Raw genomic sequence first — 12,777 nt, 5'->3', positions numbered from 1 at the left:
CAAAAGAAGCAGATCAGCTGCAGCAGGATGTGCCCTGTCATAGCTGATCGGCTTTATAGGGCAAAATGTATGTCACTTGCTGTCTCAGCATCAGGCAGGGGTCCAAGCCTGTGGAACAACAGGCAACGCATTGTCCACTTAAACAGAGACAAGCCTTGAAGATACCCTGAGACACATCTCCCTAAGTGGAGACGCTAGGGCTTCCTGCTTAATGACATGCCCCAGAGATTGCCCAGGGTGCATCTCTATAAGATGGGAAAGTCAGGCAGGTGCTCCTAGGCTTTGAGGGGCCTGATCCTTCACAAGAATTCCCAGGGCGCACAAAATCAAGGCCCCACAAGCCCTGGGAATGCCTGCTGGCTCCAGGCTGCCTGCAGTCTTGCATCATGAAGCGCACAGATCTCTATTGCAATAAAGTGGCAGAAACTATTACCACCTTTGGTGCAGCCACAAATTTGCGGCATTTGTGGTACAGTCAGGGGTACAGATATCTGTTTACTTGGCCTTTGGGCCACCATAAAAAATTTCTTTGGTGGCACAGAGGTGACATCTATTTCCACCCTATGAAACAACAACCAAAAATTTGGCTAAACAAGTGTTACCTGATGTTGAGACCCCTTATTACAGCATGTGCTCTAAGGCACTTGCTGAAAACTGCCTGTCAGTATGAAGCCCTTCTAGAACAGGAATCAAGATGGCAAATTTTATTAAAGCACATGCACAGAAACATATTATCAACTGCAAGAGACAAAATCAAAAGTGATCAAAGACTTCTTTCCACAGCATCAAGATGGCCTTTGTGTAGGAAGCTGCTGACTCATCTCTCTGAACTCTGCTCTGCAGTACAAGTTCTTATTAATGATTTTAGTTTTGACCAAGCTGAACTGCTTGGCAAACGAGCTATAGCTGCCAAAGACCGACTACCTTTTATTGAGCTGACCTGCTTTCCTGTCTCAATAGGCTGAACACTACCTAGCTTCCAAAGACTGAAAATTGCACCTGCTCATGATCATTTCATAGTTAGTAGGGTCGGAAGGGACCTGAACAGATCATCAAGTCCAACCCCCTGCCATGGCAGGAAAGAGTACTGGGGTCAAACGACCCCAGCAAGGTGATTGTCAAGCCTTAAAGCCATGGCAAGGCAAAGAGGGAAACTGCCAATGACTCCATGCTGGAAAATTTCCTCAATTAAAATGTATTCCTGGCCTAATTGTTGACATAAAAACATAACCTGAATTTGATTCCAACTTCAATAGAAAAGATTGGGCCAGAGACCATCTTCAAAAAATGATGACACCCTAGGTGTGGTGGTTCCTCAACCAAGGAAAAGGAAAGATTTAACTGAACTGTCTTATGACGGGGAATTAAAGCCAAAATTCAGCTAACTGCAGCTCAGTGACTTGGTTGACAGTGACAGGGTTAACCTTAGAATCATAGAAAGTTAGGGTTGGAAGGGACCTCAGTAGGTCATCTAGTCCAACCCCCTGCTCAAAGTAGGACTGTCCCCAACTATACCATCCCAGCCAAGGCTTTGTCTAACCAGGTCTTAAAAACCTCCAAGGAGAGAGATTTGGACAGAGGTTTGATATTTTTTGCATCTTTCAGCTCTATGCACCTCCAAAAGACTGGTTTATTTCCTGATGACTAAAGACAGGATGAATTTCAATGCAGAACTGAACCTATTACTTAAGTTCATCAAATACCTCACCTGCCATAAGCATCTAGGTTCTGCAAAGCAGTATGTTTTACCCAGTTCCTGTAATGTACCTGTGTGCATGATGGTCGTCTGGGTACAAAATACCCTGCACATACCTCACTGAAAGGACCTCCTCTGCTGAGCAAGAAGACAAGTATCAAAGAATGAAATAAGGGCAGTCTCTGTGCCAGACTCTAGGGTACACAAAGGCACACCCCTAGGTAACTGTGGGTCAATGCTTCTAAGCTGTGGAACACTGCCTCTGCTCAGGCACAAAGAGCAGGCCCAGGAAAGGAGTTCTGTTACAGCTGGCTCCTTTGGGGAAGTGCAGTCCTGTGTTAAGTCACAAGTTAAGCCAGCATCCTTTGCCTGCAACTCAGTTAGGTCCTTATGCCACATATCAGGAAAATAGCAGGCCCATTTCTAACATGACTCCTGAATGGGACTGGCTTCCAAACCACCAGGTAGTATTTCGTAGCTACTCACTCACACTGTCAAAAGAAATGTAAATGTACTTGCCTCTCAGTGCATTCATTGATGTTGTTCTCACAATTGGTCCCCTCAAATCCTGCTGGGCACTTGCACGTGTAGCTGTTGACGTAGTCAGAACAGGTGCCTCCATTCTTGCATGGTTCACTCAGACACTCATTGGTATCTGTCTGACACTGCTCCCCTTGGAACCCAGGCAGACAGATGCATGAGAAAGAGTTCACCCCATCCACACATGAAGCTCCATTCTGGCAGGGGTCTATAACAACACCACAAATAAAAGTTAATAATCAAGGGAAAAGCAGGGAAGGGACTGGCTCTGAGTAGTTGCCCCATGGAAAGAGCATGTCTGTCAACTTCTGCAAACCAATCTATAGCAAAAAATATAATTTAATACTAAATTCCACAGGATTATCCTGTAAATAAAAAACTGGTGAAAAGCAAAAGCCATGAAGCATGGGTTTACCAGACATCTTCCCAGCTAACACAAGGGCTACCTGTATACCTCAACCTAGTGCCCTCAAACACAATACCATCTCACACTCACTGACCATTGAGCCAAAAACTCCTTGCCCCATCACACCACACCCTCCATTAATTTATCAAAATATCCATTTAAAAAATGCCAAAATGAGGCTGCACAGTTGTTAGCTTGAATGAAGAATGGTATGGTCAATTTTTGGTGCAAGCTTTAGCTAGTCCTCTGATGCTGGTGCGGTAAGACACACTTTCTCCAACGATGGAGAAAGTATTTACTACTGGAAAAATATGTTCATATGATTAAAGTCTGCATTGGTAGAAAGAACACCTGCATCCATTTAAAGGTCACAAAGCCATTGCAGAGATAAGTACTTAAAAAGTCAAACTCTTGGCAGCTATAAAGTGCTGTGCCTATGGCAGTCAGCCACCGTGACTAGGGCTGAAAGCTGAACATTGATTGTCAGCACTGCGTATTTGCAAACAAGTAAAGGGGGTGATTATATCAGCTCTTCACTGTGTTTTCATTATTGGAAGGGTCCGCTTACTTCTGGGATGTAAAGACAGTTGGCCCAAATCAAAGAAGGTTTTTATTACTGCTACAGCTGATTTAATTTGGTGAGTTTTGCAAACCCTCCTTTTGGATGTGTTTGAAGTACTAGGAATCAAGCTAGATCAATCTTGTGACTTTACTTTCAGATAGGGTAAAACATGTGAATCATGTGGGATTTTAGATATCAAAATAACTAAGATAAAGCCTTTTTTTTTTTTTAAAGCAGCCTATGAAAATGTCCTTTTACACTGGAGTCCTAGAACAAATGCAAGAGCACTACCAATAATCTAATCTTCTTCCAGGGGATGAGGTTATGCGATCCACATACCAAATCAAAATGACCTTAGTATTGACTGTTCTATACCAACTTGTTCAGAAAAAAACATTTAAAAGAACAGACCAAATGAAATATACCAAAATGGTATCTGCAGCAGTGCTGGAGAGATTTTTAACAGGGCACTCTTCACGTAGTAAACTTCTTTTCGGAACTTTTAAAGCAAGTCCTCCTGAAAAATGTTAAGCTGTCTTCCTTTTCTTTATAAACATCTGATGTTCAACAGGCAAAAACCTGAGTAGGTAGGTAGTTTCCTTTCTATAAAGCAATGAAATTCACAAAAATCTCTTGATCAAATCTGCTTTAGCTTTAGTTCTGGTAACCTTAACTACACGAGTAACTATGTGCAAATACTTATTTTACAAGGAGAGTGCCTGCTGCTTTTTAGTTTAATTTGCTTTCAGACTAAACATATATATGAGTTATTCAGGAACAAGTACTGCACTTTATATCCATGCTGAGTCTTAATCTGATTTAACTTTCAAGACACACAAGCCTAGGATGTTACACTGATTCTAGCATACATAAAAACTTCACAAACACGAGTCTCAGTTTCAGCTTGTTATGAATGCATGAGAAACATTCAAATTCACACTTGGCATATGACTCCTACTGTTCTGATTATTACAGACAGTTTCTATCAGAGAACTTTTAAGTGCCCATTTCTGTCCCAGAGGTGTAAGTTTTACAAGGCTGAGTATGTTCAAGATAAGGTTTTATAAGAGATACTGGTTTCATACATCTACCAAGGGCAGTCACTGTTAAGGAGACTGAGTTATTTCTATGGGAAAACAATCTGCCTGTTTCGTTCCACACTTACTTGAAAGGCAGTCATCAATGTTGCTTTCGCAGTCTCCCCCAGTGAAGCCTGGGTTGCATTCACACAGGTAGCTGCCTTGAATGTTGTGGCAGACAGCATGATTCCTGCAGGGCTTTGACACGCACTCATCAATATCCACCGTACATCTCTCTCCTGAAAGAAGGATGCAAGTAAAAGATCTCACAGAGGTCAAGAGTCAAACAACATACAATAACCCTGAAGATATTTAATATTAAAATGAAAATCCATTTATAGTATCTGATGAAGTAGACTGTAGCTTACAAAAGTTTATGCCTCTAGTCTCTAGCTTATGCCACCTAGTCTCTAAAGGTGCCACCCTGCCCTGCTTATTGCCTGACTTCAGACTAACACAGCTAATTACCATTCTCAATATTAACATTGAAACTTATCCCTGCCCTTCCCGTCTCTCCTCCTGCCTACATTACCTTCCCAGCCAGGAGCACAGAGACAGATATATCCATCAGAGCCAGATGATTCTTGGCAGATTCCAGAATTCTCACAAGGATCAGGGGAGCAAGGAGCCTGCACTATCTGGCAGTTCACACCTGTGTGGGGAGAACATATCAGTAGGAACTCAGTGCCTACAGGAGTAAAGAGGTGGGACTCAAGTCATTATCCCATGGGGAAATGGACAGCGTTTCCTCTTAGTCACTTGAGTTGGAGAAAAGGAAGATCACAGCTCTTCTTTAAGGAGAAGATGAGCAAAAGCAAGCAATTATATCACTGTGGTCCCAAGTGACATGGGGCAGTTTGTGGAAAGAACAGGACAAGTGGATTAACAGTATGCCACATGCACCAAGGGATGGGTTTCAAGAAGTTAGCATATCTAGCTGCACCAAAAAGGCTGCTCCACTACTGAGGGTTGAAGGACAGGATCAGGAGATTTACAGTCAAGAACACCCACATACAGAGACTTAGTGGTGGGTGACCGAATTAAATGAATTCAGTTTACCAGGGTCTATCTCAGGGGTGGGCAAAATGTGGCCTGCCAGGCCATTCCATCCGGCCCACAGGACCCCTAAAAAGTTTAGAAAATTAATATTTATCTGCCCCTAGCTGCCTGTCCTGTGGCCCTCGAAGGCTTGCCAAAAGGCTTGCCCTCCACCCAAAATAAATGCCCGCCCCGATCTAACTGAAGAAGAGGGTAGATACAGAAGCCATGGCTGGAAACGCCAGGCCTCTTGAACACCTTTCCTTAGAGTTACTTTATCTCTAGAAAACAGTCAACTTCAACAAATGGGTAACCAGCGCCTGAGACGGTTTCAGTGGGGAGGAGAGAACTCCCCTCTCCCTATGGGACAGCCTCTTTTTGCACCAAGGAGGTTCCCTTTCCTATTATAGCAGCTGTATGGTAGATGGAAACTCTGGTAATCCCTCATATGCCCAAGCACCTTTCCATTTTGTCAGCATCCATTTTTAATGGGGGTCAAGTACCGCTAGTGTCACCAAGGCTGTGGTCATAAGTACATCTGGAAATCTTTCAAAAGGGTTGCAGCTGGTATGTTATAATTACTGCATGTGAATAAACTGATAATTATTCAAATGTAGTAAAACCACTCCAACTTCAACCAAATGATGAAAAATAACAGCTGCTGCCCTTTTGAAAGGGCTCCAAATGTATGTGTCCACACCCTGATTCAGTTCAAATTGCAAAAAACTGGTTGCAAAAGAGCTGGAAGTCCGGCAGTCTTTTGCAATCACTTATAAATACAGTATGTTAGCTAGGTAATTGGAATATTCAGTGTATGGATAAACAGGATTAACACAATGGAGAGACAACATGAAGGAAAAGAATAGTTTGAGTGAACTACCCCTTTAGCAAACAGCTGAGAGTTGTTAAGGGAGAATGCTTTGAGGATTTCCCAGCAGCAGCAGTAGCCAACCTACAGGACTAGTTTTGACCAGAAGGATCAAAGCCTAGGAACCCAGACCAAAAGAGAGTTGCCAGTTCTAAAAAAATCCTTCTCCCAGGAGATGGACATTGGTTTTTTAGATGGGCGACCATATCTAGACACAGGACCCTACAGGAGTTAGTCAGAAGAATGAGACCTGCCTAGCTCACCACAGATTTGTGACCCTTTAAAAGTAGGACAGAGACAAATTCAAATTGTATTTTTAAAAGTCTTTTCTATAAATACTTTGTTCCAACTGAAAAAGTATAAAGTTTTAGGAATGCTGTTTAATCAGCATATACCACTGATCACAGATGGCTCAAAGGAAGAACTACAGGTATCTGAACTCAGCTTCACGCAGTAAATGAGAATGGCTGATATTCTGGAGCTCTGGCCCCTGGTTCAGTCTAAGAATGAGAACTGCGGAATACAACCCTGGGATAAGTAAAGGCATGAAGCCTAACTACTGAGACCACTCAAAAGTCCAGGAAAAGAACAAAAGTGCAGCTACTACAGTTAGGGCTTGTGCACACTGAGGAAAGTTATTCGAAACTAATAACAGGCTTGAAGTTAAAGAGGGGTAGTTAAAGCACATTAAGCCTGTGTTCACATCCTCCTTCAGAAATAGACTGACCTTAATTGGATTTTGCTCAATTTGCTTCCAAAACAAATTCAGCTAAACTGAATTAAGGTCACTTTAATTCTCAAGAAGAACGTCTATACAGGGATTTAATATATGTTTCTATATGGATGTCACGTCTACAGTGATTGCATCATAATAATATCTGATTCCTTTCAATTAAGATATTATTCTCATTTTAAATTCCCTGTTATGGTGATCAGATCTCCCCTTCATGTTTCATATTTCCATTTAATTCAAGAGAAAATACATATCACCAAGATGATTAAAAAAAACCTATGAAAGGTGAAATTGTCACTGAATGGTCCTTCACCTTTGAATCCTCTCCTGCAGGTGCATCTATATCCATTCACCAGATTGTCACAGGTTCCTCCATTCTGGCACGGATTTGACCTACACTCATTTTCCTCTACTTCACAGTCCGTTCCAGTCCAACCTGGGTCACAGAGACACACATACCTGAAAGAGAACAGCATATTTCAGTATTATTCTGAAGTGCTTCTATTCACAAAATTAGGCAAGTAGACAACCTTAGAGGAAAGAAATGATTACCCTTGTAAACATGACTCATCAACTTTTCTATTAACTTACACCAGGTGTAACACTTAACAAATATTAAAACAACCCAATCGTCAAAGCTTCTTTCCAGTTATTAGTCCTTTTAATAAAGTACACATCTGGTCTGCATTGCAGTTTTCTTGGCAAACTATGTTAACATATTTATTTGAGCAAAAGAAACAAGGTGACAGTAAAGAAGAAAGATGGTTTTGAAATACAGAGTTAAAACAGGGAAGTGTGTCCAAATTAAAGCAGCTGGAATCAGCCACCACCTACTCCATCAGCTTCCAAAGCCTGCTAGATGTATAGCAACACTCCACCCATGCATCAGAGCTGAGGATCTGGAGACTCATCCTTGAACTCTAGCCAACACTTCTGATACACTGGCCCTCAAATGGCTCCTCCCACCCCATCACACAATCTCCTTAGTATCCTGAGGCCCAGCACCAGATGGAGAAGGGCGGAAACGCGAGAGGCAATGGTAGAAAATGAAGGATGACATGGACAGAATGAGACTTTTTTTCCTAAGCCTATGCCAAAGTTGTATTAAAGACCAAGACAATCTTCTTGGCTTGCAGAACCTATCATAAGAGGTTACCCAGACTGGTATATCACGCCATTGCTCGCAGGTTCCTAAAGGTCTGTATCAAAACATACACCAAGCATGAAAAAGCATCATCTCTCAGAGGAGTTCAAACACATTCAAAAAGGCTTCTCAAATGGCATGGACCCTCTCTACCAACACTTGCCAACCAACAGTCCCCCTGAAATCCCAGAGTTCAGCAAGTTCACTCATCAAGAGGTAATGGACACATTAAAGTAATCGAACCAAGACCTGAGAATTCAACTCATGGCTTTCTGGGATACTAAAATAATCATGAATAACTGATGCTGCTTGAAACCAAAAGAGCCAATATCTCATTCAGGAGAAGGAGTCTCCCCTGCCTCCTACAAGGCAATACAGATAAAACCAACACTCAAACCCAACTCACACCAGTTGTAGCTTTACACCATCCAGTGTCACACTTCCTTTCCTTAAATTTGACCATAGAGAATCTAGCCAAAGGCCAACTGAGTGTGCATCCAGAGTTAATATTTTAGACTTGGCCCAATCAGGATTCAGGATAAGACATGGGCATGAAAGTATCTGAGTGGCTCTAAAAAAAGATCTCCCACGGCTAATGGAAACAGGGTAGAGAACCATTCTGATCCTCATGCTTCTACAGCATTTGACATGGCCCACCACAATATTGCTGCCATGCGCAAGTGAACTGATAGATTCAGAGGAGAGCATTAAATGAAGAAGTTATCAGCCCTTCTGCAACTCTGAATACTATGGAATACTGCAGCATTTCTTCACACTAACAGAGAAGAATATCCCAAAAAAACCCACCTAGACTTCTGGGATAAAGACTGTGATCCATGACTCTTCTTCACTTCTCAGGCAAAACAGAACTTGCTACCACAAATGGGGTGAAGCTCTTTGGTGAGGGAAATAGAGGTTTCTCAATGACTAGTTTGAGAACTTGGAACAAACCCATACAGGCCCTCACAAACCTTGCTCTCCATGCAACCTAACTTCTCCCTGTTTTCTCCAACATAAGCATATTGCAGCATAGTACTGTCACAAAAGAGACCAAACCAAAACTAAGCACCCCATTGCACAATTTTCTGTCTTTGAAAGGTTTGCCTGACAAGACACAGCTAGCCTACACTGATCTCTTCACAAAATGGTCACAATCTGCTGCAACATGAACAAGTTTCACTTAATGTAAATTAGAAAGAAAATATCCCAAGCTTCACTGCATATTATGGGCATGTTCTGAACAAGACTAATTCAAAGGGGGAGGCACTTTTAGAATATTTAGGATTGCCTACTTACAATCAGCAAATCAAAATGGTAAAGAGAGAACAAAATAAGAACAAAAAGCTCAACTGCCTTCATTGTAAATGGTACATAACATTACACTCTTACATGTGCTTTTTTCCTCATATCTACCTATTTGCTTTCAAAGACATCTGTCGGTGACTTCCTGCTGCTACCAGTTACAAGATTTTAAAAGACAGATGTGACCTTTAAAGTTACTTTTTTCAACTGTTATGGTAGAAAAGGTTTCTTTACATATTGCAAGTCCTTACAGACTAAAATCTCTATCTAGGACTATAGTAAAAACAGCTAAAGCCTACTGAACATACGTACAATTTTTGCATAAGAACCTCAAAATACTTAAAATGATGTAGAACTCACCCATTGACATCATGTGTGCAGTTGCCATGCACACAAGGATTATTAAGACATTCATCTGTCTGTGAGTGACAGGTGGGATGATGGTAGCCTTCAGGACATATACATCGAAATCCATTCATTTCATTGACACATGTTCCACCATTGTGACAGGGACCAGAGATGCATTCATCAATATCAGTATTACATCTTGGACCTAAACAGAATATCACTTGTTAATTATTTCTTATACAAATGCATTCAGCATGCATGCAAGAACACTGAGTCACTGCATCTTGATTCTTGTCAATGCCAAGTCAGCATAAAGAGACCAATTCTGCACGTTATCACAATTTTATCTGTTTTAAAAATCAACAGGATTTGAATCCATTTAGCATTTTCATAAGCTAGGGGTATAAAAGCAGACCACCTATATCTAATACACTTTTTGAAAATGTGAAAACGTTGCAACAAAACTTGTATTTAATAACTCCATAAAACTCCATTTGACTTCCCAGCTCCTGTAACCTTTGTCTGTTCCTTAAGGTACATGCTTGACACTCTAGAAAGGGCTTCCCATAGCTGGGGTACTACTACAGATTAAAAGGCATTCCGTGCCTGAAAAGGAATGTATCCAAGTCAAGAAGTCAGGCTGCAGACAAGTGGCTGAGCCAAAGACCGAAGCACTTTGATGTATTAAAAAAAAACAAAAAAAAAAAAAAAACAACTCTCTAAGAGAACAGCAAGAATTTAACTGAAAGGCAAACAAGTGCCCCAAAAGTAAGGGAGACCCAAAGAAAGATTGGTCAGGACCATGCCTTGATCCATTTTGTTGGACTGGGATGTATTTCTAATTTCAAGAAAGGGAATTTCCTTCTTTTAGTTGGAAGGTCACAAAGATGCCCATAAAAATGCATAAAATATGCAAAATCCCCTTTGGTGCAACATCTGAGAGAAAAAAAATGGAACACTTCCAACTGGAATCATTCAGTTAATGACGGTAAAAATAAATCATATCATAACTAGGTATTAAGCATATTGCTTCACCTGCAATTATTTTATGAACATATTACACAATACAACTTACAGAACATACCACACACGTCAGCCTTCTTTGACAAAGGTCTTAAAAAGCTAGGAACAGGTCTAGGGCTGATCTACTGTGATACTCAATACAGCTTAAAAAAATTATAGACCATTGAAGGGCTATGTTTAATACTTGCAGGATACAAACCCTTATGATCCTAATAAGAACTGAACAATTTTCACACCATCGAACATAAACATCTGTGTAACAGTACACTGGCTGAGTAGAAAATAGTGAAGCCCTTGTGATAATAAGGCTGAACAGCAGCTTAGCACATGCTGTAACACTAAATGAATGATTTACATTTGGACATGGATACATTTTACTTTGTAGACAGAACTGGCCAAATTCCCTAAGCACTATTTAATCAGAACCCCTCACCATGATGTACAGTCTTCTTGTTCCAACAAAGAAACTGTAAATAAATCCATTGAGATTTTTTGAGTTACTACTTCTTGTGAAGCTGCAAAGAATGGATTCAAGATTGGACTTAACATGTTGACCTGAATGCAAGACAACTCTAAATTTAAAATGACTCCCCCAACCAAACAGATTCCTATACATGGAAAAATATATAAGCTGGTTATAATTTTCCAAGTATAGAATCAAATTTTCAGAGAGTCATCTAAAATGTGTTCCTTCCACCGCTGCAACAGGGAAAGGAGTGGCAGTGGGGCATAGTGTTCAGGGGAGGGTGGGGAAAGGAGGCCAATCAGTAGGGGAGCCTAGTGGCTTGACCTCTGCCTCACAAAATTTGCTCTCCTCCCATCTCCCACAGTACCTGGTCCCCCGCAGCACCTGCCCAACTCACCCTCCCCCATTGTGGGGCACCTGCACTTCCCAAGCACTGCCCCGCTCCCAGTGCCTAGTTCCCTCTGTCTGCCCCCTGTCCCATCCCCCAACCCCCTTACCCTCCTATTGTGGTTCTAACTTGGCTTGAGCCTCAGTCTGGCCCTAACCCAGCCATGCAGCAGCTGTTGTAGTGTTGGCAGCTCCAGCTTGACCCTGGAGCCCAGGCTAAAGCGGGGCCAGAGCCTTGCCAGAGTTAGAAGGCAAGCAGTGGTGGCAGGTAGAGGCAGAGGTGGCAGGCAGCAGCTGCAGCTCCGACTAATCCAGACCCTGGGTTGGGGCCCAAGCTGGAGCTGCACCATCTACCTATGCCCCTCTGCCTTTTATTCAGATCCAAGACTACGGCTTCTTCCTTGCACACACATTAAATGGAGAAAAAGACCCTTGTCTTGGATTCAGGTAAATACAGTAATTACATGGTAAGAATGATACTTCTTTAGCTCACTGGCAAAAAAAAATATTAAATTTAAGATTAAATTCACTAAGAACACCCACTAAATGGACCACTGTCTATCAAATCCAGGTACAAAAATCTTCACAACAAAACTGAAGACAATTATCAGCTAACTGAAAGAAGATTTACCAGTAACTCCTGGGTTGCAGATGCAACTGTAGTGGTTAATGCCATCTATACAGGTCCCATGAATGCAGGGTTTATTTGCACAGTCATCAAAGTTATTCTCGCAGTTCACTCCTTTAAAAAAAAAGAGTAACATTCAAGTAAACCCAGGCACAACTGAACAAAACAATGACACTGAAATTAGATCTCCTGAAAAAAAATCAAGTTAAAGTACTCAAACTGCTTAGAAATAACACGTTGACTTATATGATTAGAATACCTATCCAAAGAGTGAGTGATTAATAGATTAATTTGGCTCCCCAGCATAAGGAATCAGCCATATTGGGAATACATTAACTACAATATTCATTTGGAAAACAGACTCAATATTTGACACAAGACAAGGCAGTTCTGATTTTTTTTTCTCCTTTAAAAACAGGCTCTTAGGTGGTCAGAGCATGGCTCCTATGGAAAACATTTCACAGGATGGAACAATTTAAAATCAGGGTGATACTAATAATTTTTCTTGTTAGTAAATGGAATGATTTAAGTCCATTTAGCCAGGGTGATTAGTTGTA

General features: G+C 41.4%; 1 protein-coding gene across 1 annotated transcript in view; it reads right to left on the bottom strand.

Moving 5' to 3' along the window:
• Positions 1-12,777, bottom strand: part of NOTCH2 (notch 2) — a 114,208-nt gene that overhangs the window by 40,555 nt on the left and 60,876 nt on the right. Inside the window, exons 11-16 of the mRNA XM_019530576.1 lie at positions 12,224-12,334; positions 9,729-9,921; positions 7,236-7,381; positions 4,816-4,935; positions 4,370-4,522; positions 2,216-2,444 (exon numbers count right to left, since the gene is read on the bottom strand). Coding sequence (XP_019386121.1) covers positions 2,216-2,444; positions 4,370-4,522; positions 4,816-4,935; positions 7,236-7,381; positions 9,729-9,921; positions 12,224-12,334 — 952 coding nt within the window. The remainder of the gene's footprint in view (positions 1-2,215; positions 2,445-4,369; positions 4,523-4,815; positions 4,936-7,235; positions 7,382-9,728; positions 9,922-12,223; positions 12,335-12,777) is intronic.

The sequence above is a fragment of the Crocodylus porosus genome, unplaced genomic scaffold, assembly GCF_001723895.1.
Source record: "Crocodylus porosus isolate Cpor-Errol unplaced genomic scaffold, CroPor_comp1, whole genome shotgun sequence".
In the NCBI taxonomy this organism is placed as follows: domain Eukaryota; kingdom Metazoa; phylum Chordata; order Crocodylia; family Crocodylidae; genus Crocodylus; species Crocodylus porosus.
Note: the sequence above shows the minus strand (reverse complement) of the source record. Positions and strands in the feature narration are given on the sequence as shown.